Source organism: Choloepus didactylus, chromosome 12 (assembly GCF_015220235.1).
Source record: "Choloepus didactylus isolate mChoDid1 chromosome 12, mChoDid1.pri, whole genome shotgun sequence".
NCBI lineage: Eukaryota > Metazoa > Chordata > Mammalia > Pilosa > Megalonychidae > Choloepus > Choloepus didactylus.
The window spans coordinates 21,608,209-21,623,216 of NC_051318.1; the positions used below are offsets into that span (position 1 = coordinate 21,608,209).

The 15,008-nt window shown below is 41.5% G+C and overlaps 1 protein-coding gene across 14 annotated transcripts in view; it reads right to left on the reverse strand.

Moving 5' to 3' along the window:
- The window catches only part of MCF2L (MCF.2 cell line derived transforming sequence like), a 334,795-nt gene that overhangs the window by 29,361 nt on the left and 290,426 nt on the right, over nucleotides 1–15,008 (reverse strand). For all 14 annotated transcript variants that reach the window (XM_037799621.1, XM_037799618.1, XM_037799615.1 and 11 more), the window contains one exon: nucleotides 450–569. In XM_037799621.1, coding sequence (XP_037655549.1) covers nucleotides 450–569 — 120 coding nt within the window. The remainder of the gene's footprint in view (nucleotides 1–449; nucleotides 570–15,008) is intronic.

Sequence of the window (15,008 nt, forward strand, 5' to 3'; positions counted from 1 at the left end):
CTCTGAAGCTATTCTGGGGGCAAAGTCTTCTGTGTGTTGTGATGCTACAAGCAAAGTCGCCACTCGTTTTGAGTAACCCGATACAGACAGAGTATCCATTTTTGAAAATCAGTGGATGGCGAGAGATTTATAACAAAGGGGCTGCTGTGCACACCTGGTGCTGTCAGCTAGAACTGCTCCACGCGGGGACATGGGCGGGGTCTGGATGGAGACCGAGCAGGGGGGTGCACCGCAGCCACTTCTCCACCTGTGACCATCACTCGGCCAAAGGGCTGCTTTAGGTGCTGGCGAATCATGGTGGCTTCTTCCCGGACAGGGTGGGAGCCAAACTATTGTGCGTCCCTAAGCAATTCTTCGTGTTATATGTGCAAATCTTTTCCTCACTTCTTTCTCCCTCCAATCAACACATCAAACCATAACTTTTTGGACGGGTGCAGTCTAGTCCTTACACTGGATTTTTCTTCAAAGCTAGCAAGGTCCTTTAGGAGATGTTCCACATGGGCAAGGCTGTTGCCGATGTCCGTGAAGGCCGATATCTTCTGGGACACAGCGTCTAAGGCAGCTTTCACCTGAAACAGAGGAGGGACACACGAGACCTGAGTCCACTTCACACCACAGAAGAGAACATCCAATAATTCAACAGCAACCACACTGGGAGTTACTCCTGACACCAGGACTGGAGGTAGAAGGTGAGGAAACCCAGATTAAGAAAAATTATGATATAAAGGTAAATTGTCACAAAATAAGAATCAATATGACCACTAATCAGTGGGAAATTCTGGCTTACTTGCTTGAGGCAACTAACGAAAGCCATGCTCAAACCAAACACTCAGGGACCATCGGAGGATGGTGCTGGTTCTACCGCTGACTTAACTAGCCAGGCCACTCAATTTCTCTATGCCTCAGTGTTATCAACCATGACAAGGGATCACTACCTACCTGTTGTGGGTTGAACTGTGTCCCCCAAAAAAGACATGTTCAAGTCCTAACTCCAGGTCCCACGAATGTGACCTTATTTGGAAATAGGGTTTTTGAAGATGTGATTAGTTAAGAGCCCACACTGCTTTAGGGGGTGGCCCTAATCCAACACGACTGTTGTCCTTATAGGAAGAGGAAACTTTGGACACAGGGACACACAGACATGAGGGGAGAACACCAGGGGACGTTGGAGGCAGAGGTTGAACTGCTGTGGCTGCAAGCCAAGGAATGCCGAGGATTGTCGGCAAACCACCAGAAGCTGGAAGAGGCAAACAAGGATTCTCCCCTGCAGGTTTCAGAAGAAGCATGGCCCTGCCGACATCTCGATTTTGGACTTTGAACATCCACAACCATGAAACAATAAATTTTCTAGTTTGTTACAGCAGCCCTAGAAAACCAATACATTATCCAAACAAAACAAAACAAAACAAAACAAAACAACAAAACAGAAATACCAAGAGGGGAAAATGAAATTACAGAAGTGAATGTCCTCTGAAAGTTGAAAAGACAGCAATGCTATAAAGGTGAGGGGGTGCTGGCATCATCGTTATTTCCTACTGGCACTTCAGGCTTGGGTTGTGCTATTTCCAGAGCTCATTTTGTTCCGGCTTGGTATTAACTTCTAGTACCTAATATTTCTGGCATGGGCAGGAAAACAAAGTATTTTGTATAAGTGAATTATTTTTATATATATGGCAGCTTATCCCTTTAAATATGAAAGCTCTTTAATTTTATTATTAGAAATCTTTCCAAGAATGGGCAGGTACACACCTGCAAGAAGAGAAGGTGTACCCCCGTGCAGCAGCCCCAGTGGGAGCAGACGTCTCTGTGATGCCTTCGGTCACTGTTCAGACTGCCTGAGGCCGGAGTCCCTGGGGGGCTGCAGAGCCTCTTACTCATCTTTTTAGCCCCCTGCTGCAGGTGGCACAGTGCCCAGAGGGGCTGATTCCACCGCGTCTTCCTCCACAGCAACGCAAGTTATATTTAATTTACTACAGAGGGAGGCGGGGCAAGATGGCAGACTGGTGAGCTGTATGTTTTAGTTACTCCTCCAGGAAAGTAGGTAAAAAGCCAGGAACTGCGTGGACTGGACACCACAGAGCAATCTGTCTTTGGGCATACTTCATACAACACTCATGAAAACGTGGAACTGCTGAGATCAGCGAAATCTGTAAGTTTTTGCGGCCAGGGGACCCGCGCCCCTCCCTGCCAGGCTCAGTCCCGGGGGAGGAGGGGCTGTCAGCTCCAGGAAGGAGAAGGGAGAATTGCAGTGGCTGCTCTTATCGGAAACTCATTCTACTGATTCAAACTCCAACCATAGATAGACTGAGGCCAGACACCAGAGACTCTGAGAGCAGCCAGCCCAGCAGAGAGGAGACGGGCATAGAAGGAAAACAACACGAGAAGCTCCAAAGTAAAAGCAGAGGATTTTTGGAGTTCTGGTGAACACAGAAAGGGGAAGGGCGGAGATCAGGCCTTGAGGCGCATATGCAAATCCCGAAGCAAGGCTGATCTCTCTGCCCTGTGCACCTTTCCTTAATGGCCCTGGTTGCTTTGTCTATTAGCATTTCAATAACCCATTAGATCTCTGAGGAGGGCCGGTTTTTTTTTTTTTTAAATCCTTTTTGCTTTTTCTAAAACAATTACTCTAAGAAGCTCAATACAGAAAGCTTCAAAGAATTGAAATTTGGGCACGTCAAGTCAAGAGCAGAACTAAGAGAGCTCTGAGACAAAAGGCAATAATCCAGTGGCTGAGAAAATTCACTAAACAACACAACTTCCCAAGAAAAGGGGGGTGTCCGCTCACAGCCACCATCCTGGTGGACAGGAAACACTCCTGCCCATCGCCAGCCCCATAGCCCAGAGCTGCCCCAGACAACCCAGTGTGACGGAAGTGCTTCAAATAACAGGCACACACCACAAAACTGGGCGTGGACATTAGCCTTCCCTGCAACCTCAGCTGAATGTCCCAGAGCTGGGAAGGGGGAGCAGTGTGAATTAACAGAGCCCCATTCAGCCATCATTTGAGCAGACTGGGAGCCTCCCAACACAGCCCAGCAGCCCAGAACTGCCCTGGGGGGACGGCACTCACCTGTGACATAGCACAGTCATCCCTCAACAGAGGACCCGGGGTGCACAGCCTGGAAGAGGGGCCCACTTGCAAATCTCAGGAGCCATACGCCAAAACCAAAGACTTGTGGGTCAGTGGCAGAGACAAACTGTGGCAGGACTGAACTGAAGGATTAGACTATTGCAGTAGCTTTAAAACTCTAGGATCATCAGGGAGATTTGATTGTTAGGGCCACCCAACCTCCCCGACTGCCCAGAAACACGCCCCACATACAGGGCAGGCAACACCAACTACACACGCAAGCTTGGGACACCAATTGGGCCCCACAAGACTCACTCCCCCACTCACCAAAAAGGCTAAGCAGGGGAGATCTGGCTTGTGGAGAACAGGTGGCTCGTGGTCGCCACCTGCTGGTTAGTTAGAGAAAGTGTACTCCACGAAGCTGTAGATCTGATAAATTAGAGATAAGGACTTCAACTGGTCTACAAACCCTAAAAGAACCCTATCAAGGTCAGCAAATGCCACGAGGCCAAAACAACAGAAAATTATAAAGCATATGAAAAAACCAGACGATATGGATAACCCAAGCCCAAGCACCCAAATCAAAAGACCAGAAGAGACACACCTAGAGCAGCTACTCAAAGAACTAAAGATGAACAATGAGACCCTGGTACGGGATATGAAGGAAATCAAGAAGACCCTAGAAGAGCATAAAGAAGACATTGCAAGACTAAATAAAAAAATGGATGATCTTATGGAAATTAAAGAAACTGTTGACCAAATTAAAAAGATTCTGGACACTCATAGTACAAGACTAGAGGAAGTTGAACAACGAATCAGTGACCTGGAAGATGACAGAATGGAAAATGAAAGCATAAAAGAAAGAATGGGGAAAAAAATTGAAAAACTCGAAATGGACCTCAGGGATATGATAGATAATATGAAACGTCCGAATATAAGACTCATTGGTGTCCCAGAAGGGGAAGAAAAGGGTAAAGGTCTAGGAAGAGTATTCAAAGAAATTGTTGGGGAAAACTTCCCAAATCTTCTAAACAACATAAATACACAAATCATAAATGCTCAGCGAACTCCAAATAGAATAAATCCAAAAAAACCCACTCCGAGACATATACTGATCACACTGTCAAACATAGAAGAGAAGGAGCAAGTTCTGAAAGCAGCAAGAGAAAAGCAATTCACCACATACAAAGGAAACAGCATAAGACTAAGTAGTGACTACTCAGCAGCCACCATGGAGGCGAGAAGGCAGTGGCACGATATATTTAAAATTCTGAGAGAGAGGAATTTCCAGCCAAGAATACTTTATCCAGCAAAGCTCTCCTTCAAATTTGAGGGAGAGCTTAAATTTTTCACAGACAAAGAAATGCTGAGAGAATTTGCTAACAAGAGACCTGCCCTACTGGAGATACTAAAGGGAGCCCTACAGACAGAGAAACAAAGACAGGACAGAGAGACTTGGAGAAAGGTTCAGTACTAAAGAGATTCGGTATGGGTACAATAAAGGATATTAATAGAGAGAGGGAAAAATATGGCAAACATAATCCAAAGGATAAGATGGCCGATTCAAGAAATGCCTTCACGGTTTTAACGTTGAATGTAAATGGATTAAACTCCCCAATTAAAAGATATAGATTCGCAGAATGGATCAAAAAAAATGAACCATCAATATGTTGCATACAAGAGACTCATCTTAGACACAGGGACACAAAGAAACTGAAAGTGAAAGGATGGAAAAAAATATTTCATGCAAGCTACAGCCAAAAGAAAGCAGGTGTAGCAATATTAATCTCAGATAAAATAGACTTCAAATGCAGGGATGTTTTGAGAGACAAAGAAGGCCACTACATACTAATAAAAGGGGCAATTCAGCAAGAAGAAATAACAATCGTAAATGTCTATGCACCCAATCAAGGTGCCACAAAATACATGAGAGAAACATTGGCAAAACTAAAGGAAGCAATTGATGTTTCCACAATAATTGTGGGAGACTTCAACACATCACTCTCTCCTATAGATAGATCAACCAGACAGAAGACCAATAAGGAAATTGAAAACCTAAACAATCTGATAAATGAATTAGATTTAACAGACATCTACAGGACATTACATCCCAAATCACCAGGATACACATACTTTTCTAGTGCTCACGGAACTTTCTCCAGAATAGATCATATGCTGGGACATAAAACAAGCCTCAATAAATTTAAAAAGATTGAAATTATTCAAAGCACATTCTCTGACCACAATGGAATACAATTAGAAGTCAATAACCATCAGAGACTTAGAAAATTCACAAATACCTGGAGGTTAAACAACACACTCCTAAACAATCAGTGGGTTAAAGAAGAAATAGCAAGAGAAATTGCTAAATATATAGAGACGAATGAAAATGAGAACACAACATACCAAAACCTATGGGATGCAGCAAAAGCAGTGCTAAGGGGGAAATTTATAGCACTAAACGCATATATTAAAAAGGAAGAAAGAGCCAAAATCAAAGAACTAATGGATCAACTGAAGAAGCTAGAAAATGAACAGCAAACCAATCCTAAACCAAGTAGAAGAAAAGAAATAACAAGGATTAAAGCAGAAATAAATGACATAGAGAACAAAAAAACAATAGAAAGGATAAATATCACCAAAAGTTGGTTCTTTGAGAAGATCAACAAGATTGACAAGCCCCTAGCTAGACTGACAAAATCAAAAAGAGAGAAGACACATATAAACAAAATAATGAATGAAAAAGGTGACATAACTGCAGATCCTGAAGAAATTAAAAAAATTATAAGAGGATATTATGAACAACTGTATGGCAACAAACTGGATAATGTAGAAGAAATGGACAATTTCCTGGAAACATATGAACAACCTAGACTGACCAGAGAAGAAATAGAAGACCTCAACCAACCCATCACAAGCAAAGAGATCCAATCAGTCATCAAAAATCTTCCCACAAATAAATGCCCAGGGCCAGATGGCTTCACAGGGGAATTCTACCAAACTTTCCAGAAAGAACTGACACCAATCTTACTCAAACTCTTTCAAAACATTGAAAAAAATGGAAACACTACCTAACTCATTTTATGAAGCTAACATCAATCTAATACCAAAACCAGGCAAAGATGCTACAAAAAAGGAAAACTACCGGCCAATTTCCCTAATGAATATAGATGCAAAAATCCTCAACAAAATACTTGCAAATCGAATCCAAAGACACATTAAAAAAATCATACACCATGACCAAGTGGGGTTCATTCCAGGCATGCAAGGATGGTTCAACATAAGAAAAACAATCAATGTATTACAACACATTAAAAACTCGAAAGGGAAAAATCAATTGATCATCTCAATAGATGCTGAAAAGCATTTGACAAAATCCAACATCCATTTTTGATAAAAACACTTCAAAAGGTAGGAATTGAAGGAAACTTCCTCAACATGATAAAGAGCATATATGAAAAACCCACAGCCAGCATAGTACTCAATGGTGAGAGACTGAAAGCCTTCCCTCTAAGATCAGGAACAAGACAAGGATGCCCGCTGTCACCACTGTTATTCAACATTGTGCTGGAAGTGCTAGCCAGGGCAATCCGGCAAGACAAAGAAATAAAAGGCACCCAAATTGGAAAAGAAGAAGTAAAACTGTCATTGTTTGCAGATGATATGATCTTATATCTAGAAAACCCTGAGAAATCAACGATACACCTACTAGAGCTAATAAACAAATTTAGCAAAGTAGCGGGATACAAGATTAATGCACATAAGTCAGTAATGTTTCTATATGCTAGAAATGAACAAACTGAAGAGACACTCAAGAAAAAGATACCATTTTCAATAGCAACTAAAAAAATCAAGTACCTAGGAATAAACTTAACCAAAGATGTAAAAGACCTATACAAAGAAAACTACATAACTCTACTAAAAGAAATAGAAGGGGACCTTAAAAGATGGAAAAATATTCCATGTTCATGGATAGGAAGGCTAAATGTCATTAAGATGTCAATTCTACCCAAACTCATCTACAGATTCAATGCAATCCCAATCAAAATTCCAACAACCTACTTTGCAGACTTGGAAAAGCTAGTTATCAAATTTATTTGGAAAGGGAAGATGCCTCGAATTGCTAAAGACACTCTAAAAAAGAAAAACGAAGTGGGAGGACTTACACTCCCTGACTTTGAAGCTTATTATAAAGCCACAGTTGCCAAAACAGCATGGTACTGGCACAAAGATAGACATATAGATCAATGGAATCGAATTGAGAACTCAGAGATAGACCCTCAGATCTATGGCCGACTGATCTTTGATAAGGCCCCCAAAGTCACCGAACTGAGCCATAATGGTCTTTTCAACAAATGGGGCTGGGAGAGTTGGATATCCATATCCAAAAGAATGAAAGAGGACCCCTACCTCACCCCCTACACAAAAATTAACTCAAAATGGACCAAAGATCTCAATATAAAAGAAAGTACCATAAAACTCCTAGAAGATAATGTAGGAAAACATCTTCAAGACCTTGTATTAGGAGGCCACTTCCTAGACTTTACACCCAAAGCACAAGCAACAAAAGAGAAAATAGATAAATGGGAACTCCTCAAGCTTAGAAGTTTCTGCACCTCAAAGGAATTTCTCAAAAAGGTAAAGAGGCAGCCAACTCAATGGGAAAAAATTTTTGGAAACCATGTATCTGACAAAAGACTGATATCTTGCATATACAAAGAAATCCTACAACTCAATGACAATAGTACAGACAGCCCAATTATAAGATGGGCAAAAGATATGAAAAGACAGTTCTCTGAAGAGGAAATACAAATGGCCAAGAAACACATGAAAAAATGTTCAGCTTCACTAGCTATTAGAGAGATGCAAATTAAGACCACAATGAGATACCATCTAACACCGGTTAGAATGGCTGCCATTAAACAAACAGGAAACTACAAATGCTGGAGGGGATGTGGAGAAATTGGAACTCTTATTCATTGTTGGTGGGACTGTATAATGGTTCAGCCACTCTGGAAGTCAGTCTGGCAGTTCCTTAGAAAACTAGATATAGAGCTACCATTCGATCCAGCGATTGCACTCCTCGGTATATACCCGGAAGATCGGAAAGCAGTGACACGAACAGATATCTGCACGCCAATGTTCATAGCAGCATTATTCACAATTGCCAAGAGATGGAAACAACCCAAATGTCCTTCAACAGATGAGTGGATAAATAAAATGTGGTATATACACACGATGGAATACTACGCGGCAGTAAGAAGGAACGATCTGGTGAAACATATGACAACATGGATGAACCTTGAAGACATAATGCTGAGCGAAATAAGCCAGGCACAAAAAGAGAAATATTATATGCTACCACTAATGTGAACTTTGAAAAATGTAAAACAAATGGTTTATAATGTAGAATGTAGGGGAACTAGCAGTAGAGAGCAATTAAGGAAGGGGGAACAATAATCCAAGAAGAACAGATAAGCTATTTAACGTTCTGGGGATGCCCAGAAATGACTATGGTCTGTTAATTTCTGATGGATGTAGTAGGAACAAGTTCACTGAAATGTTGCTATATTATGTAACTTTCTTGGGGTAAAGTAGGAACATGTTGGAAGTTAAGCAGTTATCTTAGGTTAGTTGTCTTTTTCTTACTCCCTTGCTATGGTCTCTTTGAAATGTTCTTTTATTGTATGTTTGTTTTCTTTTTAACTTTTTTTTTCATACAGGTGATTTGAAAAAAAGAAGGGAAAGTTAAAAAAAAAAAAAAAAAAAAAAAAGAAAAAAGACAAACAAGGGAAAAAAAAAAAAAAAAGATGTAGTGCCCCCTTGAGGAGCCTGTGGAGAATGCAGGGGTATTCGCCTACCCCACCCTCCATGGTTGCTAACATGACCACAGACATAGGGGACTGGTGGTTTGATGGGTTGAGCCCTCTACCATAAGTTTTACCCTTGGGAAGACGGTTGCTGCAAAGGAGAGGCTAGGCCTCCCTGTATTTGTGCCTAAGAGTCTCCTCCTGAATGCCTCTTTGTTGCTCAGAAGTGGCCCTCTCTCTCTGGCTAAGCCAACTTGAAAGGTGAAATCACTGCCCTCCCCCCTACGTGGGATCAGACACCCAGGGAAGTGAATCTCCCTGGCAACGTGGAATATGACTCCCGGGGAGGAATGTAGACCCGGCATCGTGGGATGGAGAACATCTTCTTGACCAAAAGGGGGATGTGAAAGGAAATGAAATAAGCTTCAGTGGCAGAGAGATTCCAAAACGAGCCGAGAGATCACTCTGGTGGGCACTCTTACGCACACTTTAGACAACCTTTTTTAGGTTCTAAAGAATTGGGGTAGCTGGTGGTGGATACCTGAAACTATTAAACTACAACCCAGAACCCATGAATCTCGAAGACAGTTGTATAAAAATGTAGCTTATGAGGGGTGACAGTGGGATTGGGAATGCCATAAGGACCAAACTCCACTTTGTCTAGTTTATGGATGGATGTGTAGAAAAGTAGGGGAAGCAAACAAACAGACAAAGGTACATAGTGTTCTTTTTTACTTCAACTGCTCTTTTTCACTCTAATTATTATTCTTGTTATTTTTGTGTGTGTGCTAATGAAGGTGTCAGGGATTGATTTAGGTGATGAATGTACAACTATGTAATGGTACTGTAAACAATCGAAAGTACAATTTGTTTTGTATGACTGCGTGGTATGTGAATATATCTCAATAAAATGATGATTAAAAAAAAAAAAAAATTTACTACAAGTGTTCACAGAGGCTCACCGAGAACCCCACCTATGGGAATCCCCCTGGCCCTCTCTATCCCATCACTCTGTTTTATTTTCCTCATGTTTTGTGCCAGGAGAGCCAGGATAATAAATTCACACTGAGGGGGATTTGGCAATGATTTGCTGTTAAAATGCAATGATTAATGAGACTGCAGAGGACAGAGGAAAGAACCAAGTGAAAATTCTGGGCCCACAGTCCTTTTGGATTAACTGAGGTGTTTTTGTTTGGACTTACTAAAGATGTTGGGAGAATCTACTTGGAGAATTTCTTGTGTGATTTCTCAGTCATATTCAGACTGATCATGATGTTTAACTTCTTCTGCCCCCAGTAACAGTTAAAGTCCTTGAGAATTAAATTCAGTGCCACTGGGATGGACTCAGATTCTTTTCTCTAGGGAAATCTTCTAGGGTCCTTTTATTTAGACCGAGGCAGGGGTGTCTGACAGGGATGGCTTTATATCTGTGCCCCCAAAGGAGCTCTGATGGCTGCCAGATTTCATGTACTTCATCCCAAAGACTGCCTCAGCCTCCTTCGAAAGTGTACAGGGTCCAAACACTTCATACGTCTTTCAGCTGTTGAGGTTTAAAGGCCGGAGCTTAGCATAAGCTTATTTTGCACATGGATTCACTTCACTGCTCTCCGAGAGGGAAAAAAATTTCAAAACGGTAACAGAAGTCTCCAATTAAATCAAGAGTTTGTTCTCCCATCAGGCCATGATATTGACATGGTTTGTTTTGCTTAGGATGGATGTGATGAATAAGCATTTCAAAAAATAAACATAAACACAAATAATACGAAAAAGTTTGTCAGCTGGCTTTTTGTTTTTCCCCCAAATGTGACATTTGTTTCCATCTTTCTTGAGGCCAATTCAGTTCTACTTCTCAGTGAGATTAAAGTCTTCTTCCAATTTCCCCAACTAAAAATATCCCTAATAATTCCTTATTCTCTATGTTTCTTAATTTCATATGAATGTAGGATATTAGAGCTTTCCATCTTCATTTTCATATGCATATCTAAAAATCATCAATAAAATAAATTTTTTTCTGTAGTTTGCAGTATTATGAAAAACTCAAGTAAAAAATGTTACTCTCCCTAATAGTTCCAACAAATGTTATCCAATCTTGTTTATCAAAATCATTACTCAAGATGCTCTGAGCAAAAAGTTCAAATCTATATTATATAATGACTCATGGACCTCCATGGAGACATTCCGTATAGTTTATGGCTAAAAGATGGGTGCTTTGGGGAATTGGAACTCAATTCATTGTCAAGAAAACAATGTGTGCTGGTTTGAATGTATTATGTCCCCCAGAAAAGGCCATATTCTTTGATGTAGTCTTGTGAGGCAGACATTTTGGTGCTAATTAGATTTGCATGGAAATGTGCCCCACCCAACTGTAGGTGATAACTCTGATGAGATATTTCCATGGAGGTACGGCCCCACCCATTCAGGGTAGGCCTTGATCAGTGGAGCCATATAAATGGCTGATGGGCAGAGGGAACTCAGTGCAGCTGTGAGTGACATTTTGAAGAGGAGCTACAGACAAGAGGGACACTTTGAAGAAAGCACATGAGCTGCAGATGAGAGACATTTTGAAGACGGCCATTGAAAGCAGATTCTTGCTCCGGAGAAGCTAAGAGAGGACAAATACCCCAAGCGCAACTAAGAGTGACATTTTCGAGGAACTGCAGCCTAGAGAGGAACATGCCGAGAGAAAGCCATTTTGAAACCAGAACCCTGGAGCAGATGCCAGCCACGTGCCTTCCCAGCTAATAGAGGTTTTCCGGACACCATTGGCCATCCTCCAGCGAAGGTACCTGATTGTTGATGACTTACCTTGGACACTCTATGGGCTTAAGACTGTAACTTTGTAACCAAATAAACCCCCTTTATAAAAGTCAGTCCATCTCTGGTGTTTCGCATTCCGGCAGCGTTAGCAAACTAGAACACAATGTGTATGAACAAAAACTTTCTGCTACAAAGGCAGAGGCTGATTATTATTTGTGATTATTTTCTGAATAACATAAAAGAGGACAAATCAAGTGATACAAAGTTTCATATTATCACTGTTTTTTATTTTTTCTGACTCCATTCCAATATATTTCCCCCCAGTGCCTGCACAATGACATTTTTCTGTTGGGGAAAGAAACTTTCTTAGAGTTCCCAACTTTCTGAGCCTGGAGTTGAAGAATCTTCATGACCTGAGTATTACATTACTCTCGTCTTCCTTCCTACTTCTCCCCTCCGGGATGCTCAGGCAGTGAGTCCACATTGTCCCCTAAATGCCATTTGTGCTTTTTTCCAGACCATTTTCCTTACAGGAAATGCTCTCCCTCTCTACCACCTGTTCCCTAAACTTGCAAGGCTCCGTGTAAGTTTCAACCTTTACTCTCTTTTCTCCCTTAAACTTCCAGGACTCCCTACTGCCTACAGGAAAAGCTATACTCTTTAAATTTCAATTTGTTAATTTGTGCCTTCAGGCCTGCTAACATTCTGACTTCAACTCACCACCCTAGCCTTGGTCTCTGTCCTGCCCTCTCCGTGCTTTGTGCTCCGGACACCCAGAACTCCTTGCTGCTCTACAAACAAGCTCTGCTCTGAGAGCACAATGTCTTGGCTCACGCTGTGGGCTCCTATTGCCTGGAATGTTCTCTGATGCATAAAACACTATTTATCCATCAAAGCCAATTTCAAATGTCACCTGATGAGACTTGCACTTCTAGGAAGATGGAGTAGACACACTTTACACCTCCTGCTAAGTACAACTAAATTCCTTGTTTGTTACATGTACAACAAACATAAGTAAACTCTAATAGGCAGAGAGGAGAAGGCAGACCAGCTACAGATCTCAGGGCCTGAGAAACGACATGGTGGTGAGTTGTATGTGTGTATATGCGTGTGTGTTTTGTTTTTTGTTCATATATCCCAGACTTAGAACTGAAGAAGCAGGAGATCTGGAAATGCCGACAAGCACAGACAAAAATGTCCCAACTAAAGCCTGCTCTTTTTAGCCAAAGGACCAGGAAAGGGGCAGCCTAGCAAGACAGAAAACATTTGGACAATGACTCCTCAACTCCAGCCTAACATCACAGAAACAACTGCAGCCCCACCTCTACCCACAGCAACAAAGGCCAGTAGAGAGCCTGGACTTCAACACTCAGGAGGCTATAAGGGGTCCCTCCTCCCCCAATGGATGGTGTTAGAAGAGGTCACGGGAGGGGTCAAGACTTGCACCTCACCAGCAGAATGAGATCACTGCCCAGGAGTATCAGTGGAGACAATATGGGGACTCTGGATTTCCAACCCTTCCTGGTAGGACAGACACCCCTCTGCCTCTCTGCTGGATGGTATCAGGCGGACCCTGTAGAAAGTCAGGACTACAAACACTGTGAGTGGTCACAAGGCCACCACCACTGCAGTGTCAGTGGAGACCACATGGGGAGCCAGAACTCCCAATGCCACCCAGCTGTAATGAGGAGCCCCCACCTTGGGTCAATGGAGGCCGAGTAGGAACCTGGATTCTACCATAACAAAGAAATGCCTCTCCTTTATCCTGATGGAGCAACGTCAAAGAAAGTCAACTAAACCAGGAGGCTTATATAGGATTCAGAGTCTCATAACATAACGTGAAAATGTCAAAATTATAATTAAAAACCCACTTATATCAAGAACCAGGAAGATCTCAAACTGAGTGAAAGCAGACAATCAATAGATGCCAACACTGAGACAACAAGATGTTAGAATTATCTGATAAAGATTTAAAAAGTTATAATAAAAATGCTTCAATGAGCAACTATGAAAATGCTTAAAACAAATGAAAAAAATAGAAAGCCTCAGCAAAGAAATAGTAGACATAAAGAAGAATAAAAGGGAAATTTTAGAACTGACAAATACAATGACTGAAATAAAAAGCACAGAAGGGCTGAACAACAGAATGGAGGGGGCAGAGAAAAGAATCAGTGAACTAGAAGATAGAAAAATAGAAATCATCCAGTCTAAACAACAGATAGAAAATAGACTGAAAAAAAAAAAAAGCCTCAGGGATCTGTAAGACTATAACAAAAAGATCTAATATCTGCTTCATCAGAGTCCTGGAAGGAGATGGTGAGACTGAAAAAGTGCTTGAAGAAATAATGGCCGGAAATTTCCCAAATTTGGAATGAGACATAAATTTACAGATCTCAGAAGATGAATGAACCCCAAACAGGATAAACCCCCCAAAAATCCATGCCAATTTAACTTCTGAAAACTAAAGACAAAGAAAAAAATCTTTAAAGAAGCCAGAGAAAAAGAATGCCTTACCTTAGGGGAAAACAATTCAAATGACAGCAGATTTCTCACCAGAAACCACGGAGGCCAGAAGGAAGTGGCACAATATTGTTCAAGTGTTGAAAGAAAAGAACTGTCCACCCAGAATCCTATACCAAGGAAAAATATCCCTCAGGAACCGAGGGAAAATCAAGACATCCTGAGATGAAAGAATGGGAAGACAACCTACCTGTTGAACTCTGTCCTCCAAAAAGATGTGCTGAAGCCCTAAATCCTGGTCTCATGAATTGTGACCTTATTGGAAATACGGTCTCTGAAGATGTGAATAGTTAAGATAACGCTGCACTGGGTGTGTGTGTGTGTGAATAATTCAATATGACTGTTGTCCTTATAGGAAGAGTAAATTTGGACACAGGGACACACAGACATGAGGGGAGAACACCAGGTGACGTTGGAGGCAGAGGTTGAAATGCTGCGTCTGCAAGCCAAGGAATGCCAAGGATTGTCGGCAAATCACCGAAAAGCTGGAAGAGGCAAACAAGGATTCTCCCCTGCAGGTTTCAGAGGGAGCACAGGGTTGGCAGTTCTGGCCTATGCAATAAGGTAAGAAATGGAATAAATGGCATACTGATCAAAAAGGAAGATATAAAACTGTCCTATTTGAAGATGACTTGATTGTCTATATATAAAATCCCAAGGACTCTAAAAAACACCCAATCCTCTTAGAACTATTAAAAGTGAGTTCAGCAAAGTTGCAGGAGACAAGATAACTAGACAAAAATCAATTGTAATTCTCTATATAGTCATGAATACATGGACACCAAAACTGAAATACAATAACGCTTATAAATGCTCAAAAAATGAAATACTTGGGTGTAAATAAAATAAAA